This window comes from Carcharodon carcharias, chromosome 21 (assembly GCF_017639515.1).
Source record: "Carcharodon carcharias isolate sCarCar2 chromosome 21, sCarCar2.pri, whole genome shotgun sequence".
Lineage (NCBI taxonomy): Eukaryota > Metazoa > Chordata > Chondrichthyes > Lamniformes > Lamnidae > Carcharodon > Carcharodon carcharias.
In genome coordinates this window covers 21,637,707-21,651,653 of record NC_054487.1, presented here as the reverse complement: position 1 = coordinate 21,651,653, position 13,947 = coordinate 21,637,707, and the positions used below count along the sequence as shown (strand labels likewise).

General features: G+C 46.3%; 1 protein-coding gene across 1 annotated transcript in view; it reads right to left on the bottom strand.

Annotated features, from left to right (window-relative positions):
- The window catches only part of LOC121293123 (aldo-keto reductase family 1 member D1-like), a 38,106-nt gene extending 27,284 nt beyond the window's left edge, over positions 1 to 10,822 (bottom strand). The window contains exons 1-2 of the mRNA XM_041215817.1: positions 10,665 to 10,822; positions 7,429 to 7,596 (exon numbers count right to left, since the gene is read on the bottom strand). Coding sequence (XP_041071751.1) covers positions 7,429 to 7,596; positions 10,665 to 10,754 — 258 coding nt within the window. The 5' untranslated portion in view covers positions 10,755 to 10,822. The remainder of the gene's footprint in view (positions 1 to 7,428; positions 7,597 to 10,664) is intronic.
- Positions 10,823 to 13,947: the final 3,125 nt, after the last annotated feature.

The following is a 13,947-nucleotide window of genomic DNA, read 5'->3' as shown; positions in this document are numbered from 1 at the left end:
GGAAGCAGAGTCTTTGAATATTTTTTAAAGCAGAGCTAGATAGATTCTTAATAAACAATGGGGTGAAAGGTTATCGGGGGTAGGTGGGAGGTTAGAATCAGATCAGCCACAATCTTATTGAATGGCAGAGCAGGCTCGAGGGACCCAGTGGCCTACTCCTGCTTCTAATTCGTATGTTCCTATGAGATGCTCAAAGGTGTGGTCATTTCCAGAGGACTTGGGCGTGGGGTCAGGCTAACGTGAAGGCTACAGCCCCACTACCATTGTGAGCTGGGCAGGTGGTGGAAAGTATAGCCTGGGGGGGGCGGGGGTGCTTCATTAAGGGGAAAGGTGTCACCACCCTTCAGCCATTTCTCCATCAAGGCCATGTTGTCATTGTGATCATGCACAAAAAGCTCATGGGCGGCAAAGGCCTTGTTCACAAGAGAATGTATTTTCTGCAGGGCGATGCAGTGAGGGCCAGTGAAAGCAGATCCACTGGCAGAGTTCAATGAGGTCAGAGCTGGGATCAATGGAAGGGCCAAGGTGGGGGCGGGGAGGAGATTGGCCAGATTAACTCTCCCACTGTGTGCCTGCTAGAGGGTCAGTAGCAGGGGCCAAGTGAGGTTCCCGTTCATGAGGGGAAAGTGAAAAGAACCTTAATGGGGCTTTTGGAGAATGGAGGGGGAAGATATGGGGGGTGTTCAGCCTGGGATAGCAGCTGGAGAGTAGGAAAAGTGAACAGTGCTGAAGGATTGGGGTTTGAGGATAGAAGGTGGCGAAAAGGAAGGAACAATGATGTTAATGTATTGTCAATTACTTTGTTAAGGTTAAGAGAAACTGGTGATGGGTATGAATTGTCCTTGAGCATATATAAATAGGTGATGGCTGAGACACTGGATTGTGTGGGAGGACAGCTGGGAGACTGAACAAATCAATGAATCTCTCATTAAATAAAATCTCTGTGTCTCGGTTTCGGCTTCACCAACTGGCTTGGATGGTGCTAACAATGATAAAGGTAGGGATACAGAGAAAACAGGATCAACAGAGAGATAAGGGAAGTAGAAGTGAAGAGCTCGGGTCCAGAGCAGCAGCCAAAACACACAAATGAATGGAGACAGGGAAATTAAGCTACATAGGCATGGTCACTTACTAGTTTAAGGTAGCTATACTGAAAAATTAACAGAGGGCAGAGGGGAGACAACATATGAAAAACACTTGATTTAAAGTCAGGGGTCTGATGAAGTTGATCTACTTTGATATACTGGCGTCTAATAAAGTCTGTGAAATTAGTGACAAGGTGAATGACAGCAGAAGTTATTTGATGGGCAGAACATTGAGTGCCTTTCCAAAAATGCAAGCATTTCCTGTGGCCATATTGAAACAATGGTTGCTGCTGCTTGCCACACAAAGAAAAAGTGGCACCTTGACAAGCTCTGCTGATAAATCGATAAGTCACAAGAACAAAGTAGCATTTCTCCAACTGAGAATCAAAAATCATATTCATGGTTTCCTATTAAAGACCAGGTGCTTGGAAACTAAGTAATTCCCCAGTTCTCACTGCCAGCAGATCAAGAAGCAGTGAGAACTTGCCATTCCAACTACTGTTGCTCTAAGGCCCTTGGAGTGACTAGATAGGGAGACAGCCTGAGAATATAGAGCAGGGTCCATCAGGGACATTCTCTGCTGCCTGAGTTTCACAAGAAGAATATTGACTGTTGTAGCGTACTGAAAATTGCATTATTCATTTTGTCCACTTGAGACAATCATTCACACATGTACCAGCAGGAGGAGTCTGCTCGGAAGGGATAATAAAGGATCCATATTTAATAGTCCATACAGTTCCAATTCTAAGTGTCTCTGGCTGAATATATAACAGTTTCTGTCGTAAGAACTTCACAACTGTGGGGTGGATCGATGTCAATATCGTCAGTGTTTTTTCAGTTACTGTGCCAATCGAGGCAGGTGTTATGAATTGACTGGTGTATTTCATCAGAAAGATGAAGGTGTCCTAATAGTTCTACTCAGAAAGCCAGCCCTCTTCTCCAGTGCTACAAGGTCTCAGGTCCTCTTTGAAACAAACCCCAGTTCGGTTGAAAAGTTACAGGGTACAGCCCTACTGTTAAGCCAGGTGAGAAGTTCCCCGAAATAAATGGCTAGGACGAAAACCATGTTCCTTCCTCTAAGCAGAAGCAATGCTGGGTGTTGGGGGCTGGGTGGGGTGGAGGGCGGGGTGGGGTATCTCAGTACATGATGTATGAGGTAGGTGCTGAGACTGTGAATCTTGCTCTAAAAAGGCTGCCTACCAAGACTAGAGGACCAAACTATAAGCAAGTGAAAGATCAATTTAGAAGTGAAGAACTGGATTAACCAAGCAGGCTGGGGAGGAGAGATACAGACTCCATGACATTTAAACATTTGTTGTAAGACAGGCTGAGAGAAGATGAGCAAAGGATGTTGGCAGCTTTGTCTAGTCCACAACTTCTCAGGTTATGTGGCTGTTTTTGATCTACTATATAAAAGCACTAAGTCTTCTAGATGAAGGAATCCAATTACAGACTGTACTGAGCCAGGGGATGTCAGCAAGGGCACCTTTGCCATACCACAGTTAGCTTAATGAATTGGAGAGGGCAGGGAGTTGGCAGAGAAAACACAAACACAAAGAGAACTCAATTCCTAAGGACTGTCACTTTCTGGGACGTCTGTGGGCTCACACGCCAGCTAAAGACACAGTCTGGGCTTCAAACAGCCTATTGAATGAAGGTCCACAAAGCAGCAAGAACCCCATAGGGAGCTCAGCATCATGACCAGAGGAAACAACACAATAGCAGACAATATTTTTGAAAAAAGGAGTTTCAATGTCTAGCTCTGTGAAACAGAACAGTCTGAGTGTGAACAGTGTGAAATTTAATTACGAACCTGCAGCTAAAGTTGGCTGTATACAGCTTATGAGGTGACTCATGAGCAGCCAAAAGCCACAAGTGAAGAGAAGTGAAATCTTATCACTAACATGGGAGTTAAAACAGAAAATGCTGGAAACACTCAGCAGATCTGGCAGCATCTGTGAGAGACAAACAGAGTTAATGTTTCAGCTCAGGGACCCTTCATCAGAACTGGGGAAAGTTGGGAGTTGTAATAGAAACCTAGGACTTAGCAGCAGGAGTAGGCCATTTGGCCTTTTGAACCTGCTCTGATCTGATTGTGATCTCCACTCCAATTTCCTGCCTTCCCCGTAATAACCTTTGACTCCCTTGTCTATCAAAAACCTGTCTAAATGAGCCTTGAACAAATTCAATGACCCAGCCTCCACCACTTTCTGGGGAAGAGAATTCCACACACCGAGAACACACAGAAAAAAAATTCTCCTAATCTTCATTTTAAAAGGGAGACCTCTTATTTTTAAACTGTGTTGTCTAGTTCTATTCTCCCCACAAGGGGGAAAGATCCCAATATCCACCCTGTCAAGTCCCCTCAGGATCTTCTATGTTTCAATAAGATCACCTCTGATTCTTCTAAACTCCAATGGGTACTGGCCCAACCTGTTCAACCTTTCTTCATAAGATAAGCCCTTCATCCCAGGAATGAGTCGAGTGAACATTCTCTGAACTGCTTCAAATGCAATTATATATTTCTTCAAATGTGATGACCAAAACTGTACACAGTATTCCAGATGTGGTCTCACCGAGGCCCTGTAGAGCTGCAATAAAACATCCCTATTTTTATAAATGGAAAATACTGCGGATGCTGGAAATCTGAAATAAAAACAGAAAATGCTGGAAGCATCTGTGGAGAGAGAAACAGAGTTAGCATTTCAAGTTTGTGTGCCTCTTCCTCAGAGTTGAGAAGAGTCATATGGACTCGGAACATCAACTCTGTTTCTCTCTCCACAGATGCTGCCAGACCTGCTGAGTTTTTCCAGCATTTTCTGTTTTTATTCCCTACTTATGTGTTCCATTCTGCTTGCAATAAATGCCAACATTCCATTTGCCTTCCTAATCTCTTGCTGTACCTCCATACTAACTTTTTTGTGATTCATGTACCAGGACACCCAGATCCCTCTGTACCTCAGAGTTCTGCAATCTCTCTCCATTTAAGTAGCATGCTGCTTTCTCTATTCTTCCTGCTAAAGTGGATAAGTTCACATTTTTCCACATTATACTCCATCTGCCAAATTTTTGCCCATTTACTTAATCTGTCTATATCACTTTGTTTTAACAACTTACTTTTCTACTTATCTTGGTGTCATCTGCAAATTTAGACACCATACATTTGGTCCCTTCATCCAAGTCATTGATATAGATTGTAAATAGTGGAGACCCCAGCACTGATCCCTTTGGCGCTCCATTATTTACAGCTTGCCAACCTGAAAATGACCAATTTATGCCTACTCTCTGCTTCCTGTTAGCTAACCAATCCTCTATCCACGCTAACATGTTACCCCTACTGCAGCAACCTTTAATGTGGCATCTTGTCAAATGCCTTTTTGAAACCACATCTATAAGTCCTGTTAGGGGAAATCCATTGATCTGTGTGCCTCTGTGGATTATACCTTTTAAGGTACAGCAAGTTCCAATGTTGTTCCATTAGTTCCTGCCTAGCAACAAGGGCGGGACCCTGTGGGAGTGTTTTGATTGGTCTCCCAGAACAGTTCAAGGGTCAGTGAAGAGCAGTTCAAGGGTCAGTCAGTTGAATCAGTCAGAGAAGAGGTTCCAGGCAGCAACAGTGCTGTGAGCTGGCTGTGCAGTTGGGATTCAGGAGAAGGCCCAGGAGCTGTTTGGTGACTCCGTGCCGTGGAAAAGGTTAAGGCTAAAAGAAACCCTGGGAGCCACTGATAGTTCTGTGCAACTGAGAGTGGGGTCAAGTAAACCCACAAGCAGTGTTCACTTGGGATAGCTGGGGAAGATTGGTGCTCAGAGAAATTCAGGGGCAGTGCCAGCTCGGTGAAGCTAGCTGCTCGGTAAAATGTTCAAATTGTGCCAGTAATTAGTCGCTTGCGAGCAGTCTCCAGAATCCTGGAGAATGCAGTCGCAGGAGAAGAGATTAAACAATCGGGAGGTGGTCAGTCATTGAGGCAGTCTGAGTCGGAGTGGCCATGAGGGAGTTCCGAGGCTAGATCTTCAAAAGTGCAGAATTGGAATCCCTTGTGAAGGAGACAGAGTGTTAATGAGATCTGGTGATTCTCAGTGTTCCTGACGTCTGGGTGGGTTGCTGAGAAATCCATGGGATCTGTCTTGACTGCATCTGCATGTGCTCTGTGGGGTGTCCAACCACAGTTTGTCTGTTAATCCATGTATACGCAGGTTAATTCTGACGTTAGAGTTTAAGGAATATTGTAAATTGTTTTGCTTTTCTAACTTTGTGCAGTAAGGTTTGTTTTTATTTGTTCAAAACCCGTAGAATTTGTGGCTTTATTCCAAAAGCAGGTGCCTTGAATCTCAACCTTTATTTCAAACAAAATGTTACTGGTCCCTAACAGACCTCCCCCCCCGCATCCCAGGGTCTGGCCAAGGACCCCCTTTATCCAAGTTGCTTGTTACTACCTCAAAGAATTCTAATAAATTAGTTAAACACAATTTCCCTTTCACAAAAATCATGGGCGGAACCTTTGGCTCGGTGAGTGGGGGTGGGAACCGCTCGCTGAGGTGTAAAATGATGCAGGGTGACATCGGGTGTGCGTCCCGACATCACCACGCGTCATCTAGATTTTCAGTTCGGCTGTTGGCTAAGGAATTCTGGAGGATTACAACCAGACCCTCTGCTATCTCTGTGGGACTTCTTTTAAGGCCCCAGGCTGCAGGCCATCTGGTCCTGGGGACTTGCCAGCCTCTATGTCTAATAGTTTTCTCAGTACTTTTTCCCTCAAGTTCCTCCTCCCTCCCTTTCATCTCTTGATTTTCAAGTATCTTTGGGAAGTTTTCTAAGTATTCTTCAGCGAAGACAGACACAAAATACCTGTTAACGTTTTGGTTTTGAGCAAGGGATGAGTAGAACAAGGGACAAAAGGAATGGTGATGGGGAAAGAACAGAAGAGACGGCTACAAATCTTTGGACACGTACTTTGGAGAGAGAAGCTCAAACATCTGGGAGTCAATGTTAAATTGAGAGTAGCAAACAAAGAGGAAGACAAAGGATGACAGTTTAAGATGCAGAACAGGTGTAAGATTTGAGAACAGCACCAAGATGTTGGCTGCTATCAAGGACCATGAAAGTTGGAGAGCCATGATCACTGATGTTGTAAAGCCTGGTACCTGAGGAGGAGGACCAAGTGTACTGCTGTCTGAAACCAGGAATTTTCTACATATCCCACACAAAGACATGGGGCCCATGAGAGTATCCATAGCCACACCTTTTATTTGCAGGAAGTGAGAGGAGCTGAAGGAGAACTTATTCAGTGAGAGAACAAGTTCAGCCAGACGAAGGAGAGTGGTGGTGGATGGGGATTGTTCGGGCCTCTGTTCAAGGAAGAAGTGGAGAGCCCTCAGACCAACCCAGTGGGGGATGGAGGTGTAGAGCGATAGGATAAAAGGGACCCTCCTTCAGTTCTTCCCTACTGCATTTTATCTCTTTTCTTGTGCTTCCTCTCTCTCTTCTTCCATTTGTACCATTGTTTTTCCCTCCATACCCCAGGATGGTCTGAGGGCTCTCCACTTCTTCCTTGAACATCAGTGATCATGGCTCTCCAACTTTCATGGTCCTTGATAGCAGCCAACATCTTGTTGCTGTTCTCAAATTTTACACCTGTTCTGCATCTTAAACTGTCGTCCTTTGTCTTCCTCTTTCTTTGCTACTCTCAATTTAACATTGACCAGGGAAACCCAGTCTCTCATTCCCTTTCATCTCCCAGCCCCTCGCATGTCATATTCTCTTCACCAGCCCTCATATCCTTTCGTCCTCCCCTCCCCTGTAGAGTATTGGGTTAATGATCATTTTAGTGAGACCATGATGAGTAACGTCAGTGGTCAGGTGACTGAGAGGCTCCAAGAGAGGTAGGTACAGAACAGATAGTGACTTATAAGTAGTGTAAATAAATAGTTTTAGCAAAACTATACCGCCTATCTCATGTCACTCGCAGACTAAGTTAAATCTCACCGAAACACCTCCTTCATTTGCTTTCTTTACTCAGTTCAACTCCTCCCATCCTTTTCTCCCACAACTCACCTCCTGATCTTCCTCTCCTCTACTTTCTATGGTCCCATTTACCCCCCCCAACTCTTTCCACACTAGATCACCTCTCTCAACCATTACTCCCACCTCTGACTCATCCCCCGCTGCCTTCTCTTACCACTTTCTCTGTTTTCACAAACCTTTGTTTATAAATCCTTCTTGCCTTGAAAGCCAACAGAAATGGCAGGGGGTGGGGGGGGGGGGGGGTGGGAGTCTTATCCCTGGAGCTTTATCCAAGTACACAGCAGCTGCCTGTGACGGTGTGTAAAAAGGAACACTTCATACCTTGCTGGTGTAGAAGATGTCTTCCCGATTCACTGTGCCATCAGCAATCTTTGCCTGAATGGCCTCGCCAACTTCATCTTCATTGTTGTACATAAAGGCTCCATCTAGGTGGCGGTACCCAATTTCAATGGCAGCTTTCAAAGCTTTTACTGTCTCACCTTTAATGGGCTGTCAAAGCAAGCATCAATGTTACATTCAAAATGTACAGCTATACCCATCCACCCATTCTCACCTCAGACTCCACTTCACAGTTAGGCTTTCACCCCATTTCTGACAAGCCTTTGAAAACTGCGATTGGCAGTAGGGTGATTTCCATTGGCTTGTAGAAGGGTGCTCTTGCTCCATTTCTGTAGGCCTTCTTCTCTGCTCCAGCACAGAAAGCAGACAGGGAGAAGATCTCACCTCAGCCAGGTCATTCAACCCACACATAGAGGCAGTCTGGAGCTAGACAGAGTCTGGAACAAACAGAGACAGGAAACATACAAGATTCTAAAGGGGCTTGACAAGGTAGACACTAAGAGATTGTTTCCCCTGGTTGGGGGATCTAGAACATGGAAGCACACTCTCAGGATAAGGAGTCGATCATTTAGGACTCAGATGAGGAGAAATTACTTCACCCAAAGGGTGGTGAATCTTTGGAATTCTCTATCCCAGAGGGTTGTGGATGCTCCATCGTTGAATATGTTTAAGGATGGGACAGAGTTTGGTCTCTCAGGGAATTAAGGGACATGGGGAGCAAGTGGGAAAATGGAGTTGAAGGTAAAGGTCAGCCACAATCATACTGAATGGTGGAGCAGGCTTGATGGGCTGAATGGTCTACTCCTGCTCCTATTTCTTACATTCTTATGTCCTCAAGTGTGAGTATAACATCATTTAGCACAGCAGTACAAACACATTTAGACTGGATTTGGAAATACTAGTCTAATTGCAGCCAGCTCCTTGGCTCACAATAGCCAATCATCCATCATGTGTACAGCATATTGTTATCTCCAGCAATAAATCAGAAACTGAACCTACACCCTTCTGTTCAAGCAACACAGGCTATTCACTGCAGGAGCATTTCAACACATCCTGCTCAGTAATTTAGATTTATTCCAAACAACTTGCAGACAATGCTAAACAAAAACAGAATTACCTGGAAAAACTCAGCAGGTCTGGCAGTATCGCGGAGAAGAAGATGCTGCCAGACCTGCTGAGTTTTTCCAGGTAATTCTGTTATTGTTTTGGATTTCCAGCATCCACAGTTTTTTGTTTTTATATTATTATTATTATTATTGCAGACAATGCTATTATTTTTCTCCTTAGCTCTCGTGGAGATCCTAACTCTCAGCTCAGTCCAGCTCCACAATCACAAACAGCCTTACCCAGTACCTCACACAGGTCCAATCCCACCCTCGCCAACACTCACACCTTCAGTTTCAGAAGGAGTTCAATGAATAGGCAAGATGAGGAATGCTGGTCAACCTTTCTCTTCCTGGCCCACTGCCAATCACTGGCCTCTAGATGCTTTCCAGATTAACATGTGCAAACTCACAGACTGAATTCCAGCCCTGGAACTTGGTAGTCTAGTCCTCCATTGGACAGGGCCTTTGCTCACCAGGTTACGAGGGGAAAGCAGCTATCAATTTTAAATAAACATTAATGCTCGAGCCAGGTCACCTTCTGGATTGGGAATGAGAAAGAGGTTCTAGCTCTTCTTCTTTATCCAGTTTATCTGCCTGAAAGCACACATGTGAGCACAGGGTTTGATACTGTTTACAACAGCCACATTCCTTTGCACTCTCTGCTGGATCTGCTGATGTAAACTGCTGATGCCAAGGCCACTATGCACCGCTACTGAACCCCTGGGTCAACCTCTGTTGGCTCACGGTTAAATCTCTACTCCTCTTTGGTCCCAATGGAGTTGGAGGCTCCTTGTCCCAATCACAGGACCATGAGGATGAAAGGCTGCTCCCCCGTCTTGTGGAGAAGATTTCCCTCCAACCTGATGGCCCTGCGTGCTCTTTAACTGATCACTCCTGCCCAGGCAGCTCAAGGTGCCCTCACACTCACCAGTCTGCCTGGGCAGCACTCATCTCCCCCCAGTGGGCCTGCCAGCCTGACATTGCTGCAGACCCACTGACTGAACCTCCAGCCTCAGGAGCCCACCCACCATCCTTAATAGGACAGCGAGCACAGAGGCACCAGTTAGGAGGCTGCCTCCTGGGCAGGTGCACCAGCGGACATGGTGACAAGATGGCCGGGCTCGAGACTCCCCCGATGAGGGGCTAACTCTGGGTTCCTGAGGCCTACCAGAAAATGCAGCTTCTATATTATCGCATCTGAAAATACTTTACAAAAAAAAACTGCTGAAATACTACATGTTAAAAAAAGGAGGCACACTTCCACCACACTAGTACAAGACAGGGCAGAGGGAGGCTGTTCAGCCCACTGTGCCTGTGCCAGCTCTTTGCCTGACCTATCTGATTAGTCACAATCCCCTTAGCCCTGTAAATGTTTTCCCATCGATTATTTATCCAATTCCCTTTCCCCCCCCACGTCCCACCCCTAATTGTAAAACTGCCTCTTGCTGAACAACTAGTACCTCAACCAAGCAACTCCTCAATCAGCAATTCAGCCATGAGGGGCATCAGAGAAGAGCACAATCTTGTTTTCACTCAATATCCACACAATAACTGTTAGCAGCCGACCACTACAGACTTAAGACAGGGACAGCAGCCTGTGCAAAAGCACTCATGCTTGGTTTCAAACTCCTGGTTTTTGTCAGCTTCCCTCTAAGTTCCTCATCCTCAAGTACCTCTCTAGCTCCCTTCTAAACCTCCTTAGAGAATTAGCTGCCACCATCTTGTCACACCGAGTGGCTCAGATCCCAACCAGTCTCCCAGAGAAGAAACCTCCAATCTCCTCTTCAGATCTCATATCTTGGACACACTCCCATTTCTTTTAATATTACTGCATCAGGTTTTGGAAAGGTGCTTCCTGAGATTGTGAAGGCCGAAGTTAAGTTGTTTAAAAGCAGAGGGATGGAGTGATGGTCCAGTCTCAGCTGTATGAATTGTTAAAGTGCCGATGCTGAGCTTCTCGTGGAGGTGGGTCTGACTTTGCAGCCTTCAATCTCTCTAGTGATCTACAAGGAGAGGAGAGGCTGCTGGAAGCAGCATTGACATCTATAGGCTGTGAGTCTGAACGGCAAACAAGCTTCACTGTCCTCACCCCACCCCCCGTGTCCTCCTCACCTTGAGCAGGGAGAAGGTTCCCAACCCCAGGATCGGGATACTGTTCCCGTCACTAAAGGGGAGCCGCTGCTGATCCGCCGCTTCACTCATCCCTCCCGGAGCTGGAGCCGGAGCCGCAGCTGGAGCCGGAGCAGCCCCGGTTCATAAAGCCTTGGGCTGGCCCAGGGAGGAGTTAGGCACAGGGTGTTCCCAGCCAGACCCACACAAACCCTCCCTCCACCTTCCTCACGCCTCTTTCCAATTCTGCGTTTGCAGCAACCTGAGCAACGTGTTGAAGTTCCAACAGGCTGCACTGGGGAGCGGTACAATTGAAGCAGCACTCTCTCCACAAATACAACTCTCCCTTCAGACTTATACTCCTCGTTTCGTTACTTTTTTTCCCCTCCAATTTGTTTCCAGCCTGTCCTAGAATGAAAAGGAAAGCTCGTGTTTAGATCGCACTTATCACAATCCGAGGGGGTCTCTCTTTGCTGCCCATGAAATATTATTGAGGTGAAGTCACTTTTGTGATGGACGGAACGCGGCAGCCAATCTACACACAGCAAACATCGCTTACTGAGGCTGGGCTTGGTCAGGGCACCACAGAGATCTCCCCTGATGTTCTTTGGAGTGGTGCCTTGGGACCTTTTGGGTTCACACGAGAGGACAACACTTCTGACAGTGCAGCACTTCCACAGTACAGACCCTCTGACAGTGCAGCACTCCCAAAGTACAGACCTTCTGACAGTGCAGCACTTCCACAGTACAGACCCTCTGACAGTGCAGCACTCCCACAGTACAGACCCTCTGACAGAGCAGCACTCCCACAGTACAGACCTTCTGACAGTGCAGCACTGCCACAGTACAGACCCTCTGACAGTGCAGCACTCCCAAAGTACAGACCCTCTGACAGTGCAGCACTCCCACAGTACAGACCCTCTGACAGCGCAGCACTCCCAAAGTACAGACCCTCTGACAGTGCAGCACTCCCACAGTTCAGACCCTCTGACAGCGCAGCACTCCCTCTGAATTGCCCCTCAGACAGCGCAGTACTCCTTCAGTACTGACCTTTGACATGCAGCACTCCCTCAGTACTCACCCTCCAACAGTACAACACTCTCTCAGTACTGATCCTCTGACAGTGCTGCAGTCCCTCAATACCGCCCATCTGACAGTGCAGCACTCCCTCATTACTGACCCTCTGACAGTGCTGCACTCCCTCAGTACCTACCCACCGACATTGCAACACTTCCTCAGTACTGACTCTCCAACATTGCAGGAAATCCTACTGAGCCTAGAAAAATGTAGCATTCCTTCAGTACTGCCCTTCCGACAGTGCAGCACTCCCTCAGTATTCACCCTCTGACAGTGTGGCCCTCCCTCAGTATTAGCCATCTGAGAGTGTTGCGCTCCCTTGGTATTGACCCTCCGATCATGCACCTCGCTTTCACTACTGCTCCTCTGCCAGTGCTCCCTCAGCACTGATGCTCTGACAGTGCTGCACTCCCTCAGTACTGCACTGCAGTGTCAGCCTATGTTATGTGCACAAGTCTCTGGAGTGGGACTTCCAACTAAACAATTTTCTGACTGAGGGATGAGTATACTATAGTTGATGGTGGCCAGGTAAGGAGGTTTTATACAAACTCCATTGTTACGGTCACCTCACAGAACTTCCTGTTCTTTCTGTGTGAGTGACATGAATGTCTATTCAGTAATAGCTGGGAGTTTGGTTCATAAGCACCACAGTGTGTATAATTGCTGGCAGGCCTGCACACTGCATGGCTGGGGGCCATGCCTGCTCTGAGTTGCTCTGAAGCTTTAGTGTGGGATTGTGAGTATCCCAGCTTCCATGTGTCATCACAAAGAGGCTGTGATGTCCTTTGACCCAGAGGCAGTGCAGAGAGAAATTTGTAATGTCTTTAAAATATCAATGGAATCTGCAGCTGGTTTTCATAATGTTTGAAAAGGATTTTTAAACTTGCATAAATTGTAAAGGGATTGTCAAGTCCATAAGACATGAAAGAGAGCATAAACTGCTTAAATCAAACTTTGCTTTCTGCTTATTTAAAAACGGACTTCGCTGGAACAAAAACATGGCCACTGCAGATCACATGATTTGCAAATTGGCTACCGTTCTGGAAATTTCCAACCGTAATTACAGGACAAAGCTCAACCCTCATCCTCACACCTATCATTGTGGGGGCCCATTACAATCGATGAAACAAGGGAGGAGCAAGTAGTCTGTCTCCCCAGCCTGGGCTTAGGACAAAGAGGGAGCCATCGAAACGTCTTTTATCTGCAAAGGTACTAATTGTCATAATCATTCTCCTCAGGTGAACAATGGGTTTTGACCAGAGGCATAGAAACTGATTGTTACCCTGAAACTGACTCATCAATGGGCAACACCACATGACCTAAGTTCCTTTCACCTTAGGAAAGATCTCCCAGGGCAGTCTGCTGTCAACACCAAAACCAGGCTCCAGGCTGATAACAACGCCTGGCTTAAGTCTCAATCCCCTCGAAGCCTGGTTCTCTGGAAGATTCCTGCCATTGCCTGTAGCACGGACCAACCTCATCTTGTGTCATCACCAACTTTAAAGGGATTCTGCATCTCCTGCTTTCAGCTAGCCGAACCTGCCCGAATGTTAACTCCTTTGTGAAGGAACCCTCGCTGACATTCACATAAATGACCCATTCAGGCGTAAAATAGCACGCAATGATGGCAGGAAAGCATCCTGAGCTCATCGTGCACTCCCTGTTAGGCACAAGATCTTACTCCCACTCTTGAATGCTTAATTCAAATGCAAATTCAAATTTACACCTTACCTTTTAACTTCCTTACCTTTATCTAATTAATATCTCAAAACTACTATAAATCAAAGCACCCAGACTAGCTGGTTTTAATCCAATTAAGACACACAGGCACAGACACCACTAAACTCTATTTTTTTAAAAAAGAAATTCCAATAACATTATAGACATTAATACTTCTCCATGACACTGGATATTTCAGTCTGCAGGCGTGAGTGGTGCCAGAGTCATGCCCACCATTAATTAAGAGGCCATGAAACAGCCAATTGACTGACTTTTCCTTGCCTATGCGATTTCCTGTTCATTGCACAGGCAAAGCGGGCAGGGGGCCAGCCGACATTTTCAAAACCTCATCCATGGGCAGGATAAAAAGGGCCAGCAGCATTGCCAGTGTCAGTAGTGAGGAGTTTGGAGATAGTTTGCTGCTGGTGACTTACTGGTACTTGGCAGCTTCATCCCTGCTCAGGGCTTCATTATTAGAATTTCCAGACTT